At 59.8% G+C, this 13003-nt stretch overlaps 1 protein-coding gene across 1 annotated transcript; it reads left to right on the top strand.

Moving 5' to 3' along the window:
* Window positions 1–1061: 1061 nt before the first annotated feature.
* On the top strand, window positions 1062–12917 carry LOC121672344 (agrin-like; the record flags this gene model as incomplete). Its single annotated transcript, XM_042044964.1, has 7 exons — window positions 1062–1362; window positions 2505–2711; window positions 7494–7715; window positions 9839–10033; window positions 10858–11058; window positions 12530–12675; window positions 12786–12917. Coding segments are annotated over exons 1-7 (1404 nt in total), but the record flags the coding sequence as incomplete, so codon positions are not given.
* Between the last annotated feature and the right edge of the window lie 86 nt (window positions 12918–13003).

Below are 13003 nucleotides of genomic sequence, written 5' to 3'. Positions count from 1 at the left end.
GGGTCAGGTTGGGCACAAACAGGTCAGTTTGGACAGCAGAAGGGTCACTCTGGGTGACAGCTGCTGACACTGAGACCAAGGCCCCGCTTCCCTCGGGGTGTTTGTGCTCCAGCCCCACTGACCCAGAGAGCAGCTCCAGCATCTGTGCCACCTCCTGTCCCTCCTGCTGCTCCCTGGAGGCCCCTGGCTGTGCTTTTGGCACAGAGCCTCCGGGGTTTTTAGGGTGCAGAATAAGATTGGAGCTTCCAGGAGCTCCTGGTTTTAGCTGGGAAGCAGCAGGAGCTCAGGGAGGGCTGTAGGATCTGGAAGTGCTTGGAGGAATTTGGGCTCCTGGGTGAGCTGAAAGGTTTGGGATGTGCTTTGGGACAGTGGAGGTCACTTCATTTCTGTGCTAAAAGGGACAAATCCAGCTGGGACCCTGTCCTACACCATTCCCATGGGGTGTGGGGATGGCAGACGGGGAGGTCCCGATTATTGTTGTTGTTTCCTGCCCTTCTCAGTGCAGGGATTCCAGGGATTAAAGGGTGGGAATATCCCGTGGTGCTTCTGGAATTGCAGACAAGGAATCAGCGCCCCCCAGGTGCTTGGCAAGGGAGGGAAAATCCTTCGGGATTAGGAGCAGTCAGCACCTGTTTTCCCCGTGGTTTTGGTGTGCTGAAGTGAGCTCAGCTCATCAGAGATGGGCATCCAGATAAACCTAGATTAGAGCCTAAACCTGGATTAGAGATGTGGGGCCCTGGCTGCTTCCAGGGCTCTCCCAGCACTTCGGGAAGCCAGGGAGGGATAAAGAGCAGGATGGGAGTCCCAAGCACCCTGCAAACATTCCTTGGATTCAGAAGGTTTGCGTGGGTCAGGAGAGAGGCAGAGGGGTGCGAGGGCAGCTCAGGATGGGGGAAAGGCAGAGTTTATCCCAGGAGAGAGGCAGAGGGGTGTGAGGGCAGCTCGGGATGGGGGAAAGGCAGAGTTTATCCCAGCGCTGTTCCCTTTGGAAAGGTCAGGTACCCTCAGTAAGGAACGAGTCCTTAGGGGCACAAGGGGATCTTTGAGGGGCTCTTGGAGCCATGCAGGGAAGGAGCAGAGCCTGGGAAGCACCGATTTGGGCAGGGAATGACTCCCTGCTCCCACCTCCCTTCCCAGACCCCTGCAAGAGCGTCCTCTCCGACCCGAACCGCGTGTGCCGGGTGAACCCCCGGACGCGGCAGGCGGAGCTGCTGGCCCGGCCCGAGAGCTGCCCCCCGAGGAGGGACCCCGTGTGCGGCGACGACGGCGTCACCTACGACAACGAGTGCGTGATGGGGCGCTCGGGGGCCGTGCGGGGGCTGGACCTCCAGAAGGTGCGCTCAGGGCAGTGCCAGCAGCAGGGTGAGTGCCTCGCCATCCTCCTCCTCCTCCTCCCTCGCAGCGCTCGGGGCAGAGGGAGCATCCCCTGACCCCCATCCCGCTGTGCCCAGGGTGGGTGTGAGCGCTGCTGGCCTGTCCCTGTTGCCTTTTTCCCAACCTGGAAATGAAACTGGAGCTAATTGTAGTAAGGAGGTAAATTAAAAGTGGATCTTTGTTTGGAGGCCTCCGGGGGCGCTTACGGAGAGGGCTCACGAAAGCCCAGCCCCCACCGGGGGTGCACACAGTTTGATAAGTTTGGTGAATTAGCATAAGTGACTAAAAAGCACCAATTAGGAGCACAAGTGGTGATGCAATTCCCCTGCCCCGGGTCAAGGCCCTTCTAAGTCTTCCCCCCCTCGGATGGGACTTTACTTTTGATGCCTTAGGTTTTAACTTTTCTATTTTTCAAACCCCGCGCTGCCTGCTGGGTCACTCTGACGTTTCCTGTGGCCTCTCAGCTGCTGTTCTCTCGTGCTGCTCAGCCATAACGAACTCTCTTTAGATTTGCTCTCCAAGGACCCCCGGATTGTCCCAGGCCCCAAAATGTGTAAACCAAAAGCCTCTGAAGAGCAGGGGCAAACTTGGGGTAATGACATCATTAACTGAGGTTATAATTGGAGAATTAACCCTGATATGCAAATGGACCAAACTTATAAAAGTGTGAAGGACCCGTGACCCAGGGTCTGTCTCAGGTGGAGCCTTTGGCCTGCCCAGGGTGCACCTTTGAAGGCCCTTCCAATAAACACCTACCTTTATTCCCTTGTTCTTGCCTGACCTCTGTTTTTAGGTGGCCACCTCAGGCACCAGTTTTTTGGCACCCCAGATGGGACAACGAGGCTTCCAGAAACCCTCTGTGACTGAGAAAGATCCAGCTCAGCTGGATCAGCATTTTGTTGCTGGAAATGTGTCTGAAGAGCTGGTTTTGAGCCTTGGTAGCCAGGGAGAACCGAGACAGGATAGGGGCTTTGCAATATGCTTTGTCATTCCGCCTAGGGAAAGGGCATGGAAAAATGCTGGGAAAACCAGCCACCAGCACAACAGGCTACAAGTAAAGAATACAGACGATATACACAAAAGAAAAAACGGTACAAAAACCCCCAAAACGGCTTCATCCTCCCCCGCAGACAAATGCAAGGACGAGTGCAAGTTCAACGCCGTGTGCCTGAACCGGCGCGGCGCCGCGCGCTGCTCCTGCGACCGCCTCACCTGCGACGGCGCCTTCCGGCCCCTGTGCGGCCGCGACAGCCGCACCTACGGCAGCGACTGCGAGCGCCGCCGGGCCGAGTGCCAGCAGCAGACTGCCATCCCCGTCAAGCACAGCGGGCCCTGCGGTAAGGACGGACTGCTGGGAGGGAGCCCCTGGGGGTGCTGGGCCCTCCTTCCCACGGGGGTGCTGGTCCCTCAATCCAGTGGGGATCTTGGTCCCCAAATTGTCCCTCAGGGACGCTGTTCCATGGGGATGCTGGTCCCTCTCATCCTGGGATGAGGGAGGGATGCTGATCCCCAGATCATCCCACAGGAGTGCTGGTTCCCCCCTGTCCTGTGGGAAATGCTGGTCCCTTGATGCCATGGGGATGCTGGTCCCTCACCCACCCCGTGGCGCTTCCCATCCCTCTCCAGGCAGGGTGGGATGCTGGGAAGCTGCAAATGGGTGCCCGCTGAGCAAGGCACGGGCTCAGCCTTGTGTCCAGCCAGCCTGGAATGTCCCTCGTTCCGTGTTTCTGTCCTTCCAGCAGCCCCGGTGTGTGCCCGTCTCGCTGTCCGTGGTCTGTCTCTGTCTGGTGTGTGACACGGGGGACACTCCGTGTTTGAGCCACGTGTCTGTCACGTCCAGCTGGTCTCTCTCACTCCCCACCGCATTCCCTGCTGTCCATGCCATCCATTCCCGCTCCTCCCAGGGTAGTGCCAGTCTCCAAACCCCTTCCATGCCCTCCCTTCCATGCCTGCCTGCTTCTCTCAGCTCCAGGTGCTCTCCGCCGGGAACTCCTCCCACTGTGCTCTCTCTGGAGCTCTCACTGTGTCTTTGTCTCGTCTCTAGGAGAAGCTTCCCCATGGACCTTTCTGAGGAGGATGGGATAGGATGGGGCTTTGGATCCTTAGGATGCTGGGAATGTCCAGCGTTAAGATTCTCCCCCAGGAAGTGAAGGAGGTTAAAGCAGCCACTGGATTGATTTGGATGAGTTACAAGTTGTTCATTTCAGCTCAGTTTGGTTTTTCCCACCTCTGGAATCGTGTCCTGTTCTTTTGAGCTGATGTTTTATCAGGTATCAGCTGGATTGAACCTCCTGAAGTACTCGGGAATTAGAACTCCATGGTGGGGATGGGTTTTGTTGGCTTTGTGCTCCTGCTGGAGGTTTTCAAGGCTGCCAGACCCAGCTGCTGGAAAAGAGTTTGTCAGGCTCCCAAAATCCCACTCGGAATAACCACAGCTGTTATTTTTAAGCATCCATTTCCCCGTGTTTCTGATGGGGGAATGGTTGGGAGTCAATTCCCTGAGTTTTCCCTGTGGGAAGGGCTGTGCTCCCAGGAGGGGGATTTTTTGCAGCCCTGGCTCCCTGGGCTCTCTTCAAACCCTCCCCTGTGCCTCCTTTAGAGGCCAAAACTTCCCAAATTTCTGGGAAGAGCAGGGAATTCACGCTGCTCCTGAGCACCAGCCACTCACCGTTTCCGCCGTGTTCCGTGGCACAAGGCCAGGAGCTGCAGGATGTGCTCCTGCTGCACCTGCCGTTCCTCTCTCCATCTCCCTCTCCTTTATTTCAGCTCCCTCCCAACTCCCCTCCCTCCAGGCCAGCACACATCTGCTTCCAGGAGCTGCATCCTGGTGGGATAGGAGCAAAAAAGGGGGGGAATGAATCAAAGCCAGGGCTCTGTCTGCCAAAACCTGGGATTGCAGCGTGCCCATGACAGCTCCTTTGCCCGTCCCTGGGAGGTGTGAGCGGAATTTTGATCCCCATCAGCTCAGAAAAGGAAAAGCTCTGAGCTCAGTGCTGGGGTGCTCATCCATGCCTCGATGCTGTGGGAATGCAGAGGATGCAGGGAGCTGGGAAAGGCAGGGAATGGGAGGGGCTGGCAGCACTTGAACCCCTCACAAGCAGCCGTCTGACAAACCCCAAGCTCTGCTGCCTTTCCCAGCAGCCAGGCCAGGGAGGCAAAGCCAAACAAAGCCATCCAAGCCAAACAAAGCCATCCAAGCCAAACAAAACCATCCAAGCCTTGGTTTTACCTCTCTCAGCGCTGTGATGGTGCAGCTGGGAAAGAAGGGATGGGATGAGGCCGATGTGGACAGCAGAGAAGGAAGGAAGGAAGGTGTCTGTAGTTGCATCTGTCTTTTCCTCCCTGCCTCTCTCTGCTCTCCTCTCTTCTCTTCTCCCTCTTTCTCTCTTTCTCTCTCTCTCTCTCTCTCCTGTTTCGTCTGTGTCTTGTGTTTTACAGTGTTGCCTGTGTGGAGGAAGGAATTCTGTCCTGGCACCACCCTCCTGCTCCCTGCCCGGACATCTCTGCTGGGAGCTCGCCTCTGCCCCTCCTCCGTGGCCAGGGCCACTCCTGGCCTCCTCTCACTGCTCCCACCTCTCTCTAGTTTGGCCTGAGAGCCCCCCAGGACGGAGAGGTTGCCCTGGGGTTTGTCCCATCCCTCGCCCCAAACTCTTCCTGCTGGAATGGAAATTGCTGGGCTCTTGTCCGATGCTTCCTTCGAGGCAAAGGAGAGTGGGAGCAGAGGTGGGTGCTGGGAGCCCTCCACTCCTCAGCCGGCCCCCCCCGGGCTGCTGCATCACTCCGGACTGCTCCTGGTTGATCTTCCCTCTCCTCCTGCTCCTGACTAACCCCCCTGGCTTCCCCACCTCCTCCTTCCCGGAGTTCCTGCCTGCCCGGGGCTGTGGCGCTTCTCCCCGTGCTGTCCCAGCTGTGTGTCCTGCTTGTCCCTGCCAATCCCAGCTCCACAGAGATCCCGGCTCCCTCTCCCAGGCTCTGAGGAGCTGGCTGTGCTCGGAAGTGGTTCTATTCCGGGAATATTTCCCCGTGGAGCGGTGCCGGAGCTCACTGCGTGTCCCAGGCGTGGATGGATGGGTTCCAAGGTGGCTTCAGTGCCTCTTCTCCATGGGCACCCCCAGCTGAGCTGGCAGGAGAGCTCGGTATTCCCTGGATATTCCCAGAATCTGGGATTCCCGATCCCTGGGCTTCGTTAGGTGTCTGCTGGGTTGGAAGGGATCATAAATCATCTAGGTCCAGCCCCCTGCCACAGGCAGGGACACCTCCCATTATCCCAGGTTGCTCCAAGCCTGGTCTGGAGCACTTCCAGGCTCAGCAGCAGGTAAAGGATCACGCGCTGGAATCACCCAGGGTGCACAAAGAGCGCTTTGCTTGCCCCGTGCCTCAGTTTCCCTCCCTCCAGGATGGGGCAGGGCCAGGAACCAAAGCAGGTCTTGATTAAAGCCCAGCCCAGCAGGTCCTCATTGCTCCCACCCACAGCAAAGTTGGTGCCAACCCCCCCAGAGATGCCTGGGGGTGGCCCATGGCTGTGTGTGAGATATTCCAGGCTGGGATTTGGGAACTTTGTGTGCTGCATCTCTGCAGGTTTCCTGCTGGAGAAGGACAGGGAATGTCAGGGCCGGGTTCCCCATCAGGGCTGGCCTCTCCCTGTGCTCCCACTCCCATTCCCGTGCTTCCCGAGGCAGGAATGTGAGCCTGGATCTCAAACCAGGGATTATCTTTGCTTCATGCCCAGAAAAATCGTGTCCATCGGAGGGAATTTCTCCGTGGAAGCTGTGTCAGCGTGTTGGGGGGACGTGGAAAAAAGGGAGACAAACAGATGGGAGCAGCACCCCAGGGAGCAATTCCTGGTCCTCGGGAAGTGCTCAGAGCTGCCGGGAAGTTGGGGAGAGAGCTGGAGAGGGGCTGGAGCTGTGTCCCTGTGCCTGAACTGTCCCCCTTTCCCTGTTCTTTGCAGACCCTCGGCTCTAGGCTGTGACTTGGTAGGTGCTTCCCAGAGAGGCAGATCCCGATCCGGGCCCTTCCCGGCGGCTGGCACAGGGCTTCTGCCCGGCTCCTGCCCTGCAGAGGTGCCACCGCCGTGGTGCCAGCCGGGGAGGTGCCCAGGGCTGCTCCAGAGGGACCTTTCCCAGCTCACGGCTCCGTTCCTGCCTCGCTGCCGGGGCTGTGCTGTGTCTGCTGCTGCTCCATCTCCTCTGGGCTGCATTGTGTGTCCCCACCCGTGTCCTTGTCCTGTGTCCTTGTCACTGTCCAGCACAGATGGAATCCCTGGTGTCCCTTCCCTGCCCCAGCCCCTCGGGGCCGTTGTCCGGAGGGTCACTGGGCAGTGCTGGCTCTGTCCCCACTCCTCCCTTGGCTCCTGGGTGGTGGTGGGGGGGGATTCCTGGAGGGAATTTCTGGTTGGGAATAGGGAGGAATCCCTGGGATTTCCCTGCCAGCAGGGAGTGGGACACGGCCTGTGCTCTCTGCTGGCACTTTGTCACCTCTGAGCATCCCCAGGGGAGGTGCCACTGCTTGCCTGGGGTGGTGGATCCAGAGGGAATGCTGCTTCTGTGGGATTACCAATCCCTGGGAGCCTCAGGGCTCTGCTGGAGTCATTTCCCGAGGGCTGGGATGAAGGAAGGGCATGGGATGTCCCCATGCTGCCCCACAGCAGCTCCCTGGGGGATGAGCAGTGTGCTGGAGCTGCGTGTGTCCTCTCCAGCCGGGTCCTGCTGGGGAATCCCACAGGGGGTGCCAGCATGAGTTTTCCAGTGTGATCCCAAGGGTGTGGATCCCAGGGAAGGGAGCTCTCCCTGTGGGAGCTTTGTGGAAGGTTCTGCCCAGGATGGAGGGGACAGGGGGGTGGGAATCCTGTTCCTGGCATGCGGGGAGACGATCCCATGCCTGCTGCCCATCCCTAACCTCCGCCACGCATGGGGACCGTGCTGAGCCGGGCATGGCGGGGTGGCATGGAGGGGATGGGGCCTGGGGGTGAGCCCAGCAGCTCTGTGCTCGTGCCACGGCTCGGGGCAGGCGGGTGGCCCCGCGGCTGGGGACGCTGGCACGTCCTGCTCCGCTCAGCGCCCGCCACCCGCGCCGGCACCCACCCGAGCCACCCGCGCCCGTCCCTGTCCCCTCTGCAGACCTGGGCACACCCAGCCCCTGCCTGGGCGTGGAGTGCTCCTTCGGGGCCACATGCGTGGTGAAGAACCAGGAGGCCGTGTGCGAGTGCCAGCAGCAGTGCCAGGGCCGCTACGACCCCGTGTGCGGCACCGACCAGCGCACCTACGGCAACCCCTGCGAGCTGGACGCCATGGCCTGCGTGCTCCAGAGGGACATCAGGGTCAAACACAAGGGGCCCTGTGGTAAGATGGGGGGTTCTTGTTGTTTTGTTGTGGTTTATGGCCTGTGCGCTCTCAAGAGGGACTTTGGGGTCAAGCACAAGGGGCCTCGTGATGAGATTTGGGCTGGGGGATTGTTTTCTTGTTGCTGTTTTGTTGTTGTTGGCCTGTGACCTCAAAAGGGACGTGAGGGTGAAGGTCAAGGGGTCCTGTGGTGAGGTTTCGGGTGGGGGTTGTTGCTTTGTTGTTGTTGGTCTGTGTCCTCCAGAGGGACACCAGGGTGAAGGACCAGGAGTCCTGCGGTGGGATTTGGGCTGGGCCTTGTTTTGTTGTTTGGTTGTTGTTGTTTGGTTGTTGTTGTTTGGTTGTTGTTCATGGCCCACGACCTCAAGAGGGACACCGGGGTCAAGCATGAGGGGCCTTGTGGTGAGATTTGGGCTGGGATTGGTGTTGTTTTGTCATTGTTGTTTTGCTGTTGTTGTTCCTCCTCCCTTCGCCCCAGCCCGGGCTGGCGCACAGGGACAGACAGTGACCCAAGCACAGAGGTGGCACTGCCCGTGGGGACAGAGAGGTTTGGGTTGTGTTTCAGCTCAAAGGAGGGCGCTGGGAGAGGATCCAGGCTCCACCCTGGGTGCTCCTTCCTCACTGAGGGATGTGAGGCAGTGGGAAAGCTCGGGATGAGCTGGGAGTTGTCCCTCCGTGAACACCAGGCCTGGCACTGTCCCCTGACCCAGCAAACCCTCCCTGAGCTGCCCTGCAGAGAAGGCTCTGCCTCAGGGGTGAGCTCAGCGGGCTCCATCCCAATCCCAAAGGAGAACCCACCACGGAAACGCAGCTCAGCCCTTCCCACGGCGCAGAGCCACGGAATGTCCGAGCTGAGCGAGACCCGCAGGGATCCCTGAATCCACCCCAAAAATCCCACCCTGGAAGCGTTGTCCAAACACTCCTGGAGCTCTCAGGGCCGTGCCCATTCCCTGCTCCAGGCACTTCCATCTGCTCCCTGTGCCAGCACAGCTTTGCCACTCAGGGTTTGCAGCCGGGCACAGCCTGGGCTAAGCTTGGTTCTCCCAGAACCAAATCTTTGGGATGTTCAGGCAGAGCTGGGCTAATTGCAGATTGATCAAATACAGATTTTCTGCCCCAAACCCTCTGGCTGGGAATGAGGAGCTGGCTGCCCTCAGCATCCCCTGGAGCTGCAGATCCCGTACATGGCTCGGGATTTGTGCCACGGATAAAAACCTCCAGGCCACCAGCACGAACCGAGCAGGGGGCTGGTGCCTCCTCCTCCCCCATGCCAAGGCAGCAGCTGCTGTGTGGAGGAGAAAAAGCAGGAAAAGCACCTTGGAGCCAAATTCCTGGCAAAATGGAGGAGGCATGGGGCTGGCAGGGAGGGAAGGGAGGTGCTGGAAGGAGAGGATGAATCAGTGAACACCCAGGAGTCGGGGGCTGTGCTGCCTGGTGTCTCCTGCGAGGAGGGAGAGCTGCTTGGAGAGGGAATTTTTACCAGATAAAGGGGTTTTTGTGCCCTCAGCCTGGCTGTCAGCGTGTCAGGTGTGATATTCCACCTGCAACCAGCAAAGGAATCGAGCTGGAGGTGGAATCCCCCTTCCCACCGCCTCTTCCTGTGGGAATCTGCTGCCTCTCCTCCCCCCTCCCCAGAGCCCGTGGCTGATTTATTGCTCCCCGTAATTGTGCTCTCTCCCACCTCTTTAGCTCTGAGAGCCACAGCAACAGTGACATTTCAGCCCCTTTCTCCTGGCCCTGATGGTTTTTAGGAGGAGTTCTTGCTTTTCTTCCAGCCTCTCCCTGCTCCTGCATCCCTTCCTCGCCCTGGGGACATGCAGCGGGAGGAGGGTGCAGCGAGCTTTTCTTTCTGCCTTACTGGGGTTTAGAGCTGCGTGAGGAGGCTTGGATGGGATTTTGGGACTCATTTCTTCGCTGGGAGGGTGGGGAGGTTGCCCAGAGAAGCTGTGGCTTCCCCATCCCTGGAAATGTCCGGGCTGGCCGGGGCTTGCAGCCAGCTGGGACAGCTCAAGGTGTCCCTTAAAAAAGATGAGCTTTGCTTCCAGACTGTTCCACAGCTCCACCACGAGCCAGCAACGCCTTCCCCGCTGTTTTAACGCCGCTTTTGTCCTTGCTGTGCCCAGAGCGCTGCGGCAAATGCCAGTTCGGGGCCATCTGCGAGGCGGAGACGGGGCGCTGCGTGTGCCCCACCGAGTGCGTCCCCTCGTCGCAGCCCGTCTGCGGCACCGACGGCAACACCTACGGCAGCGAGTGCGAGCTGCACGTCCGAGCCTGCACCCAGCAGAAAAACATCTTGGTGGCCGCCCAGGGGGACTGCAGTGAGTGTGCCAGCGTCCCCTTTGTCCCCCGCGTCACATCCCGCAGGCAGAGGATGCTCGGCCCCGCTCTGGTCATCCCGCAGCGTGGTTATCCCGTGGGTTTGGTCACTCACGAGGTTTTTTCCCTCCCCTTGCCTGGGTGATTTTAACTTAGGAATGGTTGGATATTTTGAGGCTCTCCAGCAGCTTTTTAGCCCCAGCTGGTTGGTGGTGCACAGAGGGGAGTGCACCCCGTGTTATTTGTCTGAGCCGAGCAAAGAAATTGGATTAATGTCCGTGGGGCCGAGTCGGGAATTAGGCTGAAAACGTGTTAACAGCCAGCGGCAGAACGGAGAGCACCAGGCTCCGTTTGATCCTTCCCTGCCTTTCCCTCCCCTCCATCCCCTGGGGTTAATTCCTCTTTGTTCCTGGTTTCCTCCCCACTCCCCAGCCCAGGGAGCCGTCTGGGCTCATTTCTTAATGAATTAAAAGCCCCGCTCGGCTTCTTCATTAAGCCAAAAAGCTGCGGTGATGATTGGAGCCTCATAAATACCTGTCCAGCTGGGGCTGGGTGTTCCAGGGGTGAGAGATTCTCCGGGGGTTTGGGGAAGGAAGGATGGGTGAGGATGGCAGCTGACTTCCAGAGTAAATGCTTAAATGGGATTTATTTCACCAGAAAGAGCTGCTGGGAATCCGAAATGCTCGGGGTGGGCACCCGACCCTCGTAGAGCTCGCGTGGATTAAATAAGGAATAACGTGGCATTGGTGTCCCCAGCTCTGTGACACAGCACTGGTGGCCACGGGAGCCGCTCGGGTGGCTGAGCCTGTCCCTCCCTGTGCCCCAGAGTCGTGTGGCAGCTCCGTGTGCTCCTTCGGCAGCCGCTGTGTGGGCGGGAAGTGCCTGTGCCCACGCTGCGAGCGCCAGCCCCCGGCCCCGGTGTGCGGCACCGACGGCGTCACCTACGACAGCCCCTGCCAGCTGCAGGTGGCCTCGTGCCAGCTGCAGAAGAGCATCGAGGTGGCCAGGATGGGACCCTGTGAGGACGGTGGGTTGGTCCTGCTTCTTCGTGGGTCGGGGGAAAGGGAGGGAGGGCCGAGGGTTCCGTGCGCTGAGCTTCCCTCGCTGCCCCGCTGTGCCCGCTGAGACCCCAAAAGCCCCGAAAGGGCAGGTCCTGTGCCAGCCACACTTCCCTGCTGCCCCTCTGTGCGCCACGGAACCCCACTGTGCCCTGTGAGACCCCAAAAACCCCCTGCACGGCAGCTCCTGTGCCAGCCCCCTTCAAATTCCAACCCCCATTCCACCATCCCAGTTTTTTCCAGTCCTATCCAACCTATCCTTGGACGCTTGCAGGGATCCGGGGGTAGCCACAGCTTCTCTGGGCACCCTGTGCCAGGGCCTCCCCACCCTCACAGGGAGGAATCAGTTCCCTATATCCCACCTAAATGTCCCCTTTCTCAGTGTGAAGCCATTCCCCCTTGTCCTGTCTCTGCATCCCTTGTAAATATTCCCTCTCCAATGCCATCCCTGGCATCCTGGCCCCTGGCAGGGGTTGGAACTGGATCTTTAAGGCCCCTTCCAACCCATCCCGTGGCTCTGTTGACTCAGAAGAGCCCCAGGGAAGGTTTGGGGTCGGCTGCACCTTGCTTGGTGAGCCTAAAAATAGAGAACCCGCTGAGTTTTCCCACTCTGGGAAATCTCTGGGAATCTGCAGATTCCTGCTGGCACAGGGAGGGAGCTGAGGTTCCCTGGCCCACGGCACACATGGTAAAGGAGCTGGGAAGGACATCAGAGAGGGGGAGAGCAGACAGAACAGGGTGTTTGATCCCAGCCCTCCCCGGGGGATTCCAGGTTGCTGTCCCTCCGGAAGCAGAGCCTGAATAATTCTCTGTGTAATGCCAAAGCGCAGCCTTTGATCACTCCAGAAAAAGGGCCAGGTTCCCCTTCCCCCCTCTGCTTTTCCCCTTCCAGCAGCCTTTGAAATCAGCCACGTCTCTGCCGCTGCTGCGGCTCGGAGCATCCTGCAGAGCTTCAGGGATTTCAAACCTCTCCCTACCCCAACGTCCAAACCCAAATCCCAGCTCCACACCATCCACGATCTCCCTGTGCGTGGAGGGTTTGGGATGGGGGCAAGGAGCTGGGTCAGAGCACGGAGTGCAATTGTCACCAAAGCAAGTGGCAGCTGTCCCTCCTGGCAGCTGGGCAACCACAGGGCCCTGGTTTGGCTCCTGCTGCGGGAGGAGAAGCTCAGGCCACCTGCCGAAGCCCCTTTGCAGTGTGATTGGCACAACACCGTGCCAGCAGTGGGACATCTGGGGATCCTCCCTGTAGCCCCGGCATCAGATCCCACCCCGCGTGGGGCCAGGATTTTGGGGCTGAAAAGTGAAACCCGCTGAGGTTTGGGTGTCCTGGGCACATCCTCGAGCCAGGAGAGGGCTTTGTCCCCGTGCCCTGCGCGTCCCCCCGGCTCTGCCCCGCCGGGAGGGAGCCCCGTGTCACCGTGGTGTCCTTGTCCCCAGAGTGTGGCTCGGGGGGCTCTGGCTCGGGGGATGGCAGCGAGTGCGAGCAGGAGCGGTGCCGGCAGTTCGGGGGCTGGTGGGACGAGGACGCCGAGGACGAGCCCTGCGTGTGCGACTTCACGTGCCTGGCCGTGCCCCGCAGCCCGGTGAGCGCTGCCCTCCTCCCGTCCCCTCCCCGGGCAGCACAGCCCATCCCCGGAGCGGGCACCCCGTGCCAGGGGCTGCGCTGAGCCGTCCCCTCGCTGTGCTGGCACAGGTGTGTGGCTCTGACGGTGCCACCTACGCCAACGAGTGCGAGCTGAAGAAGACACGATGCGAGAAACGCCAGGAGCTCTTTGTCACCAGCCAGGGAGCCTGTCGGGGTGAGTCCCCCCGGGGAGCCACCTGTGTGAGTCCCTGTGGGCCCGTGCGCGTCCCCTGAGGGCAACCACTCCTCCCTGGTGGCTGTGTGCCCGGCTGTGTGTCCGGCTGTGC

The sequence above is a fragment of the Corvus kubaryi genome, unplaced genomic scaffold, assembly GCF_017639235.1.
Source record: "Corvus kubaryi isolate FWS band 111438036 unplaced genomic scaffold, C.kubaryi_AGA036_p1.0 50504, whole genome shotgun sequence".
In the NCBI taxonomy this organism is placed as follows: domain Eukaryota; kingdom Metazoa; phylum Chordata; class Aves; order Passeriformes; family Corvidae; genus Corvus; species Corvus kubaryi.
Note: the sequence above shows the minus strand (reverse complement) of the source record. Positions and strands in the feature narration are given on the sequence as shown.